The 15,153-nt window shown below is 51.8% G+C and overlaps 1 protein-coding gene across 1 annotated transcript in view; it reads right to left on the reverse strand.

Moving 5' to 3' along the window:
• LOC147091168 (pancreatic secretory granule membrane major glycoprotein GP2-like) overlaps positions 1-15,153 on the reverse strand; it is a 144,086-nt gene that overhangs the window by 114,703 nt on the left and 14,230 nt on the right. The window contains exons 4-5 of the mRNA XM_085976469.1: positions 7,497-7,573; positions 7,240-7,404 (exon numbers count right to left, since the gene is read on the reverse strand). Coding sequence (XP_085832595.1) covers positions 7,240-7,404; positions 7,497-7,573 — 242 coding nt within the window. The remainder of the gene's footprint in view (positions 1-7,239; positions 7,405-7,496; positions 7,574-15,153) is intronic.

Consider the following 15,153-nt stretch of genomic DNA (forward strand, 5'->3'; position numbering starts at 1 on the left):
CTTTCCCCCCATCCCGAGTTCCTGACCTTCTTTCACCCACCTAGATTTCCTGACCTTCTTTCCCCCACCCCGAGTTCCTGACCTTCTTTCCCCCATCCCCAGTTCCTGACCTTCTTTCCCCCACCCCGAGTACCGGACCTTCTTTCCCTCCACCCCGAGTTCCTGACCTTCTTTCCCCCCACCCCGTGTTCCTGACCTTCTTTCCCCCACCCCGAGTTCCAGACCTTCTTTCACCCCACCCCGAGTTCCTGACCTTCTTTCCCCCCACCCCGAGTTCATGACCTTCTTTCCCCCCACCCCGAGTTCCTGAACTTATTTCCCCCCACCCCGAGTTCCTGACCCTCTTTCCCCCACCCCGAGTTCCTGACATTCTTTCTCCCACCTCGAGTTCCTGACCTTCATTCCCCCACCCAGAGTTCATGAACTTCTTTCCCCCCACCCCGAGTTCCTGACCTTCTTTCCCCCCACCCCGAGTTCCTGACCTTCTTTCCCCCACTCCGAGTTCCTGACCTTCTTTCCCCCACCCCGAGTTCCTGACCCTCTTTCTCCCACCCCGAGTTCCTGACCTACATTCCCCCCTCCCCGAGTTCATGACCTTCTTTCCCCCTGCCCTGAGTTCCTGACCTTCTTTCCACCCACCCCGAGTTCCTGACCTTCTTTCCCCCACCCCGAGTGCCTGACCTTCTTTCCCCCCACCCCGAGTTCCTGGCCTTCTTTCCTCCACCCCGAGTTCCTGACCTTCTTTCCCCCCACCCCGAGATCCTGACCTACTTACCCCCACCCCGAGTTCTTGACCTTCTTTCCCCCACCCCGAGTGCCTGACCTTCTTTCCCCCACCCAGAGTTCCTGACCTTCTTTCCCCCCACCCCGAGCTCCTGACCTTCTTTCCCCCCACCCAGAGTTCCTGACCTTCTTTCTCCCACCTCGAGTTCCTGATATTCTTTCACCACCCCGAGTACCCGACCTTCTTTCCCACCACCACGAGTCGCTGACCTTCTCTCCCCCACCCCGAGTTCCTGACCTTCTTTCCCCCACCCCGAGTTCCTGACCTTCTTTCACACACCCCGAGTTCCTGACCCTCTTTCACCCACCCCGAGATCCTGACATTTTTTCCCCCACCCCGAGTTCCTGACCCTCTTTCCCCCACCCCGAGTTCCTGACCTTCTTTCCCCTCCCCCGAGTTCCTGACCTTCTTTCCCCCCACCCTGTATTCCTGACATTCATTCCGCCACCCCGAGTTCCTGACCTTCTTTCCCCCACTCCAAGTTCCTGACCGTCTTTCCCCCCACCGCGAGTTCCTAACCTTCTTTCCCCCCATCCCGAGTTCCTGACCTTCTTTCACCCACCTAGATTTCCTGACCTTCTTTCCCCCACCCCGAGTTCCTGACCTTCTTTCCCCCACCCCCAGTTCCAGACCTTCTTTCCCCCACCCGGAGTACCGGACCTTCTTTCCCCCCACACCGAGTTCCTGACCATCTCTACCCCCACTCCGAGTTCCTGACTGTCTTTCCCTCCACCCCGAGTTCCTGACCTTCTTTCCCCCCACCCCGTGTTCCTGACCTTCATTCCCCCACCCCGAGTTCCAGACCTTCTTTCCCCCCACCCCGAGTTCCTGACTTTCTATCCCCCCACCCCGAGTTCATGACCTTCTTTCCCCCCACCCCGAGTTCCTGAACTTCTTTCCCCCCACGCCGAGTTCCTGACCCTCTTTCCCCCACCCCGAGTTCCTGACATTCTTTCTCCCACCTCGAGTTCCTGACCTTCATTCCCCCACCCAGAGTTCATGAACTTCTTTCCCCCCACCCCGAGTTCCTGACCTTCTTTCCCCCCACCCCGAGTTCCTGACCTTCTTTCCCCCACCCCGAGTTCCTGACCTTCTTTCCCCCACCCAGAGTTCCTGACCCTCTTTCTCCCACCCCGAGTTCCCGACCTACATTCCCCCCTCCCCGAGTTCATGACCTTCTTTCCCCCTGCCCTGAGTTCCTGACCTTCTTTCCACCCACCTCGAGTTCCTGACATTATTTCCCCCCACCCCGAGTTCCTGACCTTCTTTCCCCCACCCCGAGTGCCTGACCTTCTTTCCCCCCACCCCGAGTTCCTGGCCTTCTTTCCTCCACCCCGAGTTCCTGACCTTCTTTCCCCCCACCCCGAGATCCTGACCTACTTACCCCCACCCCGAGTTCTTGACCTTCTTTCCCCCACCCCGAGTGCCTGACCTTCTTTCCCCCACCCAGAGTTCCTGACCTTCTTTCCCCCCACCCCGAGCTCCTGACCTTCTTTCCCCCCTCCCAGAGTTCCTGACCTTCTTTCTCCCACCTCGAGTTCCTGATATTCTTTCACCACCCCGAGTACCCGACCTTCTTTCCCACCACCACGAGTCGCTGACCTTCTCTCCCCCACCCCGAGTTCCTGACCTTCTTTCCCCCACCCCGAGTTCCTGACCTTCTTTCACACACCCCGAGTTCCTGACCCTCTTTCACCCACCCCGAGTTCCTGACCTTCTTTCCCCCCACCCCGACTTCCTGACATTTTTTCCCCCACCCCGAGTTCCTGACCCTCTTTCCCCCACCCCGAGTTCCTGACCTTCTTTCCCCTCCCCCGAGTTCCTGACCTTCTTTCCCCCCACCCTGTGTTCCTGACATTCATTCCGCCACCCCGAGTTCCTAACCTTCTTTCCCCCCATCCCGAGTTCCTGACCTTCTTTCACCCACCTAGATTTCCTGACCTTCTTTCCCACACCCCGAGTTCCTGACCTTCTTTCCCCCACCCCCAGTTCCTGACCTTCATTCCCCCACCCGGAGTACCGGACCTTCTTTCCCCCCACACCGAGCTCCTGACCATCTCTACCCCCACTCCGAGTTCCTGACTGTCTTTCCCTCCACCCCGAGTTCCTGACCTTCTTTCCCCCCACCCCGTGTTCCTGACCTTCATTCCCCCACCCCGAGTTCCAGACCTTCTTTCCCCCCACCCCGAGTTCCTGACTTTCTATCCCCCCACCCCGAGTTCATGACCTTCTTTCCCCCCACCCCGAGTTCCTGAACTTCTTTCCCCCCACCCCGAGTTCCTGACCCTCTTTCCCCCACCCCGAGTTCCTGACATTCTTTCTCCCACCTCGAGTTCCTGACCTTCATTCCCCCACCCAGAGTTCATGACCTTCTTTCCCCCCACCCCGAGTTCCTGACCTTCTTTCCCCCCACCCCGAGTTCCTGACCTTCTTTCCCCCACCCCGAGTTCCTGACCTTCTTTCTCCCACCCCGAGTTCCTGACCTTCTTTCCCCCCACCCCGAGTTCCTGACCTTCTTTCCCCCCACCCCGAGCTCCTGACCTTCTTTCCCCCCACCCCGAGTTCCTGACCTTCTTTCTCCCACCTCGAGTTCCTGATATTCTTTCCCCACCCCGAGTACCCGACCTTCTTTCCCACCACCACGAGTCGCTGACCTTCTCTCCCCCACCCCGAGTTCCTGACCTTCTTTCCCCCACCCCGAGTTCCTGACCTTCTTTCACACACCCCGAGTTCCTGACCCTCTTTCACCCACCCCGAGTTCCTGACCTACTTTCCCCCCACCCCGACTTCCTGACATTTTTTCCCCCACCCCGAGGTCCTGACCCTCTTTCCCCCACCCCGAGTTCCTGACCTTCTTTCCCCTCCCCCGAGTTCCTGACCCTCTTTCCCCCACCCCAATTTCCTGACCCTCTTTCCCCCACCCCGAGTTCCTGACCTTCTTTCCCCCCACACTGAGTTCCTGACCTTCTTTCCCCTCCCCCGAGTTCCTGACCCTCTTTCCCCCACCCCGAGTTCCTGACCTTCTTTCCCCCCACACTGAGTTCCTGACCTTCTTTCCCCTCCCCCGAGTTCCAGACCTTCTTTCCCCCCACCCCGACTTCCTGATATTTATTCCCCCAGCCCGAGTTCCTGACCATCTCTACCCACACCCCGAGTTCCTGACCTTCTTTCCCCTCCCCCGAGTTCCTGACCCTCTTTCCCCCACCCCGAGTTCCTGCCCTTCTTTCCCCCACCCCGAGTTCCTGACCTTCTTTCCGACAACCCTTAGTTCCTGACCATATTTCCCCCCACCCCGAGTGCTTCACCTTCTTTCCCTAACCCAGAGTTCCTGACCTTCTTTCCCCCCACCTTGTGTTCCTCACTTTCTTTCCCCCACCCCGAGTTCTTGACCATCTCTCCCCGACCCAGAGTTCCTGACCTTCTTTCCCCCCACCCCGAGTTCCTGACCTTCTTTCCCCCACCCCGAGATCCTGAACTTCATTCCCCCGACCCCGAGTTCCTGACCGTCTTTCAACCCACCCCGAGTTCCTGACTTTCTTTCCCCCCAGCCCGAGTTCCTGACCTTCTTTCCCCCCATCCCGAGTTCCTGACCTTCTTTCCCACCACCACGAGATCCTGACCTTCTTTCCCCCACCCCGAGTTCCTGACCTTCATTCCCCCACCCCGAGTTCCTGACCCTCTTTCCCCCACCCCGAGTTCTTAACCTTCTTTCCCCAACCCCGAGATCCTGAACTTCGTTCCCCTCACCCCGAGTTCCTGATCGTCTATCCCCCCACCCCGAGTTCCTGACCTTCTTTACCCCCACCCCGAGTTCCTGACCTTCTTTCCCCCAACCCGAGTTCCTGACCATCTTTCCCACTCCCAGAGTTCCTTACCTTCTTTCCCCCACCCCGAATTCCTGACCTGCGTTCCCACACCTCGAGTTCCTGACGTTCCTGACCTTCCTTCCCCCCACCCCGAGTTCCTGACCTTTTTTGCCCCACCCCGAGTTCCTGACCTTCTTTCCCCCACCACGAGTTCCTGACCCCCTTTCCCCCACCCTGAGTTCCTGACCTTCTTTCCCCCCACCCCGAGTTCTTGACCTTCTTTCCCCCACCCCGAGTACCCGACCTTCTTTACCCCACCCCGAGTTCCTGACCTTCTTTCCCCACCCCGATTTCCTGAACTTCTTGCCCCCCACCCCGAGTACCCGACCTTCTTTCCCCCACCCCGAGTTCCTGACCTTCTTTCCCCCCACCCCGAGTTCCTGACCTTCTTTCCCCCATCCCGAGTTCCTGACATTCTTTCCCCCCAACCCGAGTTCCTGATCTTCTTTCCCCCGCCCCGAGTTCCTGACCTTCTCTCATCCCACCCCGAGTTCCTAACCTTCTTTCCCCCCACCCCGAGTTCCTGACCCTTTTTCCCCCCACACCGAGTTCCTGACCATCTTTTCCCCACCCCGAGTTCCTGACCTTCTTTTCCCCCCACCACGAGTTCCTGACCTTTTCCCCCACCCCGAGTTCCTGACCTTCTTTACCCCCACCCCGAGTCCCTGACCTTCTCTCGCCCACAACAAGCTCTGTCCTTCTGGCGCCCACACCGAGTTCCTGACCTCTCGCGCACACCGAGTTCCTGACCTTCTCTCCCCACACCGAGTTCCTGACCTTCTCTCCCCACACCGAGTTCCTGACCTTCTCTCCCCACACCGAGTTCCTGACCTTCTCTCCCCCACACCGAGTTCCTGACCTCTCGCGCACACCGAGTTCCTGACCTTCTCTCCCCACACCGAGTTCCTGACCTTCTCTCCCCACACCGAGTTCCTCACCTTCTCTCCCCACACCGAGTTCCTGACATTCGCTCGCCCACACAGATTTCCTGACCTTCTCCCGCTCACACCGAGATCCTGACCTTCTCTTGCTCACACCGAGTTCCTGACCTTCTCACGCCCACACTGTGTTCCTGACCTTCTCTCCCCACAAGAGTTCCTGACCTTCTCACGCTCACACCGAGATCCTGACCTTCTCTTGCTCACACCGAGTTCCTGACCTTCTCTCGCCCACACTGTGTTCCTGACCTTCTCTCCCCACAAGAGTTCCTGACCTTCTCACGCTCACACCGGGATCCTGACCTTCTCTTGCTCACACCGAGATCCTGACCTTCTCTCCCCACAAGATTTCCTGACCTTCTCACGCTCACACCGGGATCCTGACCTTCTCACGCTCACACCGAGATCCTGACCTTCTCTTGCTCACACCGAGTTCCTGACCTTCTCACGCCCACACCGAGATCCTGACCTTCTCACGCCCACACCGAGATCCTGACCTTCTCCCGCCCACACCGAGATCCTGACCTTCTCTCGCCCACACCGAGATCCTGACCTTCTCACGCCCACACCGAGTTCCTGACCTTCTCCCGCCCACACCGAGATCCTGACCTTCTCTCGCCCACACCGAGATCCTGACCTTCTCTCGCCCACACCGAGTTCCTGTCCTTCTCTCCCCACACCGACTTTGTCACCTTCGCTCCCCACACCGAGTTCCTGACCTATTCTCGCCCACGCCGAGATCCTGACCTTCTCTATAAACCCCGACTTCCTGACCTTCTCTCCCCACACCGAGTTCCTGACCTATTCTCGCCCACGCCGAGATCCTGACCTTCTCTATAAACCCCGACTTCCTGACCTTCTCTCCCCACACCGAGCTCCTGACCTTCTCTCCCCACACCGAGTTCCTGACATTCTCTCCCCCACACCAAGTTCCTGATCTATTCTCACTCACACGGAGATCCTGACCTTCTCTCCCCCACACCGAGTTCCTGACCTTCTCTCCCCCACACCGAGTTTCTGTCCTTCTCTCCCCACACCGACTTTGTCACCTTCACTCCCCACACCGAGTTCCTGACCTATTCTCGCCCACGCCGAGATCCTGACCTTCTCTATAAACCCCGAGTTCCTGACCTTCTCTCCCCCAAACTGAGTTCCTGACCTATTCTCGCCCACACCGAGATCCTGACCTTCTCTCCCCCACACTGAGTTCCTGACCTATTCTCGCCCACACCGAGATCCTGACCTTCTCTCCCCCACACTGAGTTCCTGAGCTATTCTCGCCCACCCGGAGATCCTGACCTTCTCTATAAACCCCGAGTTCCTGACCTTCTCTCACCCCCCACTGAGTTCCTGACCTTCTCTCACCCCCCACTGAGTTCCTGAACTTATCTCTCCCCCCCACCCCCCCAAGTACCGACCTTCTCTCACCGACCTAGTTTTCCTGACCTTTTCCACATCGAGTTCCTGGCCTTTGCCCCCCGAGTTCCTGACATTTGCACCAATTCCTGACCTTTGCCCACTCGAGTTTTTGACCGTTTCCCCCCAGAACTCCATGCCCACTGTCCCCTCAAGTTCCTGACCTTTCCCCAGCCGAGATCCTGACCTTTGCCCCACCCCGAGTTCCTGACCTTTGCCCCCCCCCCCCAAGTACCTGTGCAATAAGCAGAGTTACACCCGGGTGCCGGCTTCAACTCATAAACGAAGTAACTGGTGCAGTTTCTGATCTTGATCTCCCCGGTCCAGTGGCAGGGACCGCTACCCCCGGTAAAACAAACTGTCCTCGCCACTTCTCCCTGTCCCACCGTGGGATGAAAACCTGAAACGAGGTTTGCAAATATTGAAGAAATAACCGAGGTGAATAGTGCTGGAGAGTGAATGTAAATCTGAGATTATAAAGTCTGAAATTACCATTTAACCAGCCTGAGACGTGTGTGGAGCAGCGATCGCGTGGAACCCGAGTCTCAGGAATCTGCCATCCACCAGAACTGGAACAACAATCACAGAGTCAGACCCTGAACTGATGGCTCTTATTAACTGATACAAAGACTGGGAACTGACTGGTTGGGAAAGGTCACATCGTGTTTCTGCTCTTCAAGTTAGGGGTCGGGGTTAAATAGCTGGTTAGGATCAAAGCTGGAGATTGGTGATCAGTAACTGTAAATACTACATTAAATTATTAACTGTTAACAATACATTATATTAGTAATTGTTAAAACTATGTTAAATCAGTAAAAGTTAATACTTTAATAATTTAGTAACTGTCAATTACATATTATATTACTGACTTTCATTAGGTACTCCTTAGTCTAAAGTTTCTGTAAAGTTAATTAATTCTCCAATAAATAGACATATAGCAGGGCAGCTCAGTCCCGTGGAATGTGCATCCTGTGCCATGTGCGAAATCCAGTACGCTTCCCATGTGCAGGAAGTGTCGTCAGATGGAGGAGCTCGCGCCCTGGCTTTCAGAGTTTGAGCAGCCGCTGGTGTCATTGCATTGCATCTGCGAGGCTGAGAGCAACGTGGATAGCACGTTTCAGAAGTTGGTCACCCCGCAGCTAAGGAGTGCGAAGGCAGAGTGGGAATGGGTGACCCATAGACAGAAGAGGAGGACCACGCAGGTAATGCAGCAGTCCCCTGAATGCTTCTCTGTTCTGAAAAGTGGAAAGGTCAATGGTTCCACTGGGGAGCACAGCCAGGGCCAACTCCATGGAACCACGGGAGTCTCAGCTGTACAGGGGTGGGAGGATGATTATAGGGAATGCAATAGTGGGAGGGGCTTTCATGTTAGGGGAGCAGACATGCGTTTCTGCGACCGCAGATTTTACTCCAGGATGTTTTGTTGTCTCCCTGGGTCCAGGGTTAAGGATTTCACTGAGCGGCTGCACAACATTCTGAGGAGGGAGAGTGAACAGCCAGAGGTCGTGGTCCATATTGGTACCGACAACATAGGTAGAAGGAGGGATGAGTTCCTGCAGGCAGATTTTAGGGAGCGAGGAAAGGGATTAAAAAGCAGGACTTCAAAGGTAGTAATCTCTGGATTAATACCGGTGCCACACACTAGTGAATCTAGAAATAGGAGGATGGAGCAGATGAATGCGTGGCTGGAGAGATGGTGCAGGAGGGAGGGCTTCAGATTCCTGGGGCATTGGGGCCTGTGGTGCGGAAGGTGGGACATGTACAGGCCGGACGGGTTGCACCTCAACAGAGCCGGTACCAATATCCTCACGGGGAGGTTTGCTGGTGCTGTTGGGGAGGGTTTAAACGAAGTTGCAGGGGGATGGGCACCCGTATGTGGCCTCAGAAATGAGAAAGAAAGGGGACAAATGATTGCGAGCGATGTATAGTGCTAAAGTAATAAACAGTAAGGTATTATGTGGGGTCAGGCTAAGAGAGAAAACAGGATGGTAGATGACAGGTTTACAGTGTATGTATGTGAACGCACGAAGCGTAGTAAACAGGTTGGTGAGCTGCAGGCACAAATAATTATATGGGGATATGATGTTGTGGCAATAATGGAGACTTGGCTCAAACAATGGCAGGATTTGGTATTAAATACTTCTGGTTATAAGCTGTTCAGGAAAGGTATTGAAGGAAAGATAGGAGTTGGTGACGGAGAATGTTGCAGTGCTGGAGAAAGAGGATGTCCTGGAGGGTTCAAGCTTGAGTTAAGAAATAATACTCTATTCGATAGGCCACCAACTGTAGGTAAAAATATGGTGGAGCCAGTTTTGCAGAGAAAATACAGTGAGATGCTAGAAATATAGCGTAGTGATAATGGGGGACTTCAACAATCCTAATATAGACTGAGATAGTACTATTGTAAAGGGCAGAGATGGGGAAGAATTTCTGAAATGCATTCAGGAGATCGTTCTTGATCCGTAGTTTTCTGGCCCAATAAAGAAGGGGGCTTTGCTGGGTCTGGTTCTGGGGAATGAGGTAGGTCAAGGGGAGCAAGTGTCAGTAGATGTACATTTAGGGAACAGTGATCATAGTATCATAAGGTTTAGATTATCTATGGAATAGGACAGGGAACAATCTAGTGTAAAAATGGTTAATTTGAGTAAGGCCAATTTCAGTGGGTTGCGAACGAATCTTGCCCAGGTAAACTGGAATCAAAGATTGGCATGCAAAACTGTAATTGAACAGTGGGCTGCCTTTAAAGAGTAAATAGTTCGGGTACAGTCAAGGTACTTTTCCACTAGGGGGAAAGGTAGGGCAACTAACGTCAGCGCTCCCCGAATGACGAAAGAGATAGAGAGTAAGACGAAGCAGAAAAAGAGTGCGTATGGCAGATTTCAGGTTGAGAATACATCTGTGAATCAGGCTAAATACAGAAAGTTCAGAGGAGAAGTCAAAAAGAAAATAAAAGAGGCCAAAAGACGAAATAAGAATAGAATGGCAACTAACAAAAGATGTAATCCAAAAGTCTTCTATAGGCATATAAATAGTAACCGGGTAGTAAGAGGAGGGGTGGGGCCATTTATAGCCCAAAAAGGATACCTACACATGGAAGCACAGGGCATGGCTGAGGTGCAGAAATGATTACTTTGCATCTGTCTTCATCAAGTAAGAAGATGCTGCCATTGGCATAGTGAAGGAGGAGTTAGAGGACATACAGGATGGGATAATAATTGCTAAAGAGGAGGTTCTAGAAAGGCTGGCTGTAATTTATGTAGATATGTCAGCAGGACCAGATGGGATGCATCGTAGGACGCTGAGGGAAGTGAAGGAAGAAATCACAGAGGTACAGACCAGAAACTTACTCTCCTCCTTAGAAACAGGGGTGGTGCCAGAGAACTGGAGAGTTGAAAACGTTGCACCCTTGTGCTAAAAAGTGTCTAATGATAAACTCAGCAACTACAGGCCAGTCTGTTTAAAATCTGTATTGGGGTAGCATTTAGAAATAATAAACAGGGATAAAATTATCAGTCACTTGTACAAGTGTGGATTAAGTAAGGAAGGGCAACACGGATTTGTTAAAGGCAAATCGTGTTTAACTAACTTGAACATTTGCACTTTATTATGTTTATGTTTATGGTACAAGCCAAATGTAAGTTAAATGTCTCAATCAAAATGTACACTCTCGGGAGCCGCAAGCTTACATTTCGTTGTACTGCACTTGTGCACTAACAATGACAATAAAGTTGATTATGATAATTATGATTATGATTATGATTTTCTTTGATGTGGTAACAGAAAGGGTTGATTTGGGCAATGCCGTTGACGGGATGTACACGGGTTTGTTGAAGGAAAATCGTGTTTACCTAACTTGATCATTTTTTGTGATGAGGTAACAGAGAGGGTTGATTAGGGCAATCCGGTTGATGTGATGTACATGGATTTCCAAAAGGCGTTCAACAAAGTGCCTCGTAATAGTCTTGCCAGCCAAGCTGAAGCCCATGGAATAAAAGAGACAGTGGCAGCAAGGATACAAAATTGACTAAGTGACAGGAAACACAGAGTATTGGTGATCGGTTGTTTGTCAGGCTGGAGGAACGTGCACAGTGGTCTTCCCCAAGTGTTGGTTCTAGGACCACTGCGTTTCTTGATATATATTAATGAATTGAATCTGGGTGTACAGGGCACAAGTTCAAAATTTGCAGATGACACAAAACTTGGAAGTATAGTGAACAGTGATGAGGATAGTGATAGACTTCAAGAAGATATAGACAGGCTGGTGGAATGGGCGGACACGTAGGTGAAATTTAATGCAGAAAAGTACAAAGTGATGCATTTTGGTATAAAGAAAGAGTAGAGGAAATAAAAAAAACTGAAGTGTATAATCCTAAAGGTGGTCCATGAACAGGGAGAACTAGGGGTAGATGTGCTCAAATTGTTTAAGTGCACGACTGATTGAAAAAGCGGTTGAAAATCCTTACGGAATCCTTTGATTCATTAATAGAGGTATAGACTACAGAGCATGGACGTTATTATGAATTGGTATAAAGCACTGGTTCTGCCTCAACTGGAGTATTGTGTCCAATTCAGGGCACTACTTTAAGAAGGATGTAAATCACAGAATCACAGAAACACCACAGTGCAGATAGAGGCCATTTCGGCCCATCGAGCCTGCACCGACACATATCCCACCCGATCCCCGTAACCCCTACACCAACACATATCCCACCCTATCCCCGTAACCCCATGTATTTAATCCCCCTAACACTAAGGGTCAATTTATCATAGCCAATCATCCTAACCCGCACATCTTTGGACTGTGGGAGGAAACCGGAGCACCCGGAGGAAACCCACGCAAACACGGGGAGAATGTGCAAACTCCGCACAGACAGTCACCCGAGGCCGGATTCGAACCCGGATCCCTGGCGCTGTGAGGCAACAGTGCTAACCACTATGCCACCGTGCTGCCTTAGAGTCCTCGAAGGTCTTAGAGAGGGTGCAGAAACAGGTTTACGAGAACGTTTCCAGGGATGAGAGGCTTCAGTTACGTGGATAGACTGGAGAAGCTGGTATTGTTCCTCTTAGAGCAGAGAAGTTTGAGAGGAGATTTGAAAGCGGCGTTCAAAATTATGAGGAGATTGGACAGAGTAGAGAGAAACGGTTCCCAATGGCTGAAGGGTCGAGAACCAAAGGACACAGATTTAAGGTGATTGGCAAAACAACCAACGGCAACATAGGAAATACATTTTTAGTCAGCGAGTTGTTAATATCCACAAAACAATGCCTGAAAGGGTGGTGGAGGCAGACTCAGTCATGGCTTTCAGAAGGGAGTCGGATAAGCACTTGAAGAAAAAAAATGCAGTGCTGCAGGGAAAGCGTGGAGGAGTGGGACTAACTGCTCTTGCAGAGAGCTGGCATGGGCTCGGCGGGGCGAATGGCCTTCTTCCATGCTGGAGCCATTCTATGATTCTATGAAATTCTGGGACCCGCAGAATGTACCGGAAAATGAGACCCATCATTTACTCTCTGTCCCCGTTCTATATTCCCATCTATCCTGGGTATCTCCCTTTATTCTCTGTCCCCGTTCTATATTCCTCCCTATCCCGGGTATCTCCCTTTACTCTCTGTCCCCGTTCTATATTCCCCTCTATCGTGGGTATCTCCCTTTACTCTCTGTCCCAGTTCTATATTCCCCACTATCCCGGGTATCGCCCTTTATTCTCTGTCCCTGTTCTATATTCCCCTCTATCCCGGGTATCTCCCTTTACTCTCTGTCCCCCTTCTATATTTCCCGCTATCTCGGGTGTATCCCTTTGCTCTCTGTCCCCGTTCTATATTCCCCTCTATCCCGGGTATCTCCTTTACTCTCTGTCCCCGTTCGATATTCCCCTCTATCCTGGGTATCTCCCTTTAAACTCTGTCCCCGTTCTATATTCCCGGCTATCCTGGGTATTACCCTTTATTCTCTGTCCCCGTTCTATATTCCCCTCTATCCCGGGTATCCCCATTCACTCTCTGTCCCTGTTCTATATTCCCCTCTATCCCGGGTATCTCCCTGAACTCTCTGTCCCCGTTCTATATTCCACTCTATCCCGGGTATCTCCCTTTACTCTCTGCCCCGTTCTATATTCCCCTCTATCCCGGGTATCTCCCTTTACTCTCTGTCCCCGTTCTATATTCCCCTCTATCTCGGGTATGTCCCTTTACTCTTTGTCGCCGTTCCATATTCCCCTCTATCCCTGGTATCTCCATTCACTCTCTGTCCCAGTTCTATAATCTCCTCTATCCCGAGTACCTCCCTTTACTCTCTGTCCCCGTTCTATATTCCCCTCTATCCCTGGTGTCTCCCTTTACTCTCTGTCCCGGTTCTATATTCTCCTCTATCCCGGGTATCACCCTTTACTCTCTGTCCCCGTTCTATAATCTACTCTATCCCAAGTATCTCCATTTACTCTCTGTCCTATTCTATAATCTCCTCTATCCCTGGTATCTCCCTTCATTCTCTGTCCCCGTTCTATTTTACCCTCTATCCCGGGTATCTCCCTTTACTCTCTGTCCCAATTCTATAATCTCCGCTAACCCTGGTATCTCCCATTAGTCTCTGTCCCAGTTCTATATTCTCCTCTGTCCCTGTTATCTCCATTTACTCTCTGTCGCAGTTCTATAATCTCCTCTATGCCTGGTATCTCCCTTTTCTCTCTGTCCCCGTTCTATATTCCCCTCTATCCTGGATATCTCCCTTTACTCTCTGTCCCAGTTCTATAATCTCCTCTATCCCTGGTATCTCCCTTTATTCTCTGTCCCCGTTCCATATTCCCCTCTATCCCGGGTATCTCCCTTTACTCTCTGTCCCCGTTCTATATTCTCCTCTATCCCCGGTATCTCACTTTACTCTCTGTCCCCGTTCTATATTCTACTCTATCCCGGGTATCTCCCTTTACTCTCTGTCCCCGTTCTATATTCTCCTTTATCCCGGGTATCTCCCTTTACTCTCTGTCACCGTTCTATATTCCCCTCTATCCCGGGAATCTCCCTTTGCTCTCTGTCCCCTTTCTATATTCTTCTCTATCCCGGGTATCTCACTTTACTCTCTGTCCCCATTCTATATTCCCCTCTATCCCGGGTATCTCCCTTTACTCTCTGTCCCCGTTCTATATTCCCCTCTATCTCGGGTATGTCCCTTTACTCTTTGTCGCCGTTCCATATTCCCCTCTATCCCTGGTATCTCCATTCACTCTCTGTCCCAGTTCTATAATCTCCTCTATCCCGAGTACCTCCCTTTACTCTCTGTCCCCGTTCTATATTCCCCTCTATCCCTGGTGTCTCCCTTTACTCTCTGTCCCGGTTCTATATTCTCCTCTATCCCGGGTATCACCCTTTACTCTCTGTCCCCGTTCTATAATCTACTCTATCCCAAGTATCTCCATTTACTCTCTGTCCTATTCTATAATCTCCTCTATCCCTGGTATCTCCCTTCATTCTCTGTCCCCGTTCTATTTTACCCTCTATCCCGGGTATCTCCCTTTACTCTCTGTCCCAATTCTATAATCTCCGCTAACCCTGGTATCTCCCATTAGTCTCTGTCCCAGTTCTATATTCTCCTCTGTCCCTGTTATCTCCATTTACTCTCTGTCGCAGTTCTATAATCTCCTCTATGCCTGGTATCTCCCTTTTCTCTCTGTCCCCGTTCTATATTCCCCTCTATCCTGGATATCTCCCTTTACTCTCTGTCCCAGTTCTATAATCTCCTCTATCCCTGGTATCTCCCTTTATTCTCTGTCCCCGTTCCATATTCCCCTCTATCCCGGGTATCTCCCTTTACTCTCTGTCCCCGTTCTATATTCTCCTCTATCCCCGGTATCTCACTTTACTCTCTGTCCCCGTTCTATATTCTACTCTATCCCGGGTATCTCCCTTTACTCTCTGTCCCCGTTCTATATTCTCCTTTATCCCGGGTATCTCCCTTTACTCTCTGTCACCGTTCTATATTCCCCTCTATCCCGGGAATCTCCCTTTGCTCTCTGTCCCCTTTCTATATTCTTCTCTATCCCGGGTATCTCACTTTACTCTCTGTCCCCATTCTATATTCCCCTCTATCCCGGGTATCTCACTTTAATCTCTGTCCCCGTTCTATATTCCCCTCTACCCCTGGTATCTCCCTGTACTC

Source organism: Somniosus microcephalus, unplaced genomic scaffold (genome assembly GCF_052327205.1).
Source record: "Somniosus microcephalus isolate GS21.2 unplaced genomic scaffold, FLI_Smic_1.0 unresolved_chr3, whole genome shotgun sequence".
Lineage (NCBI taxonomy): Eukaryota > Metazoa > Chordata > Chondrichthyes > Squaliformes > Somniosidae > Somniosus > Somniosus microcephalus.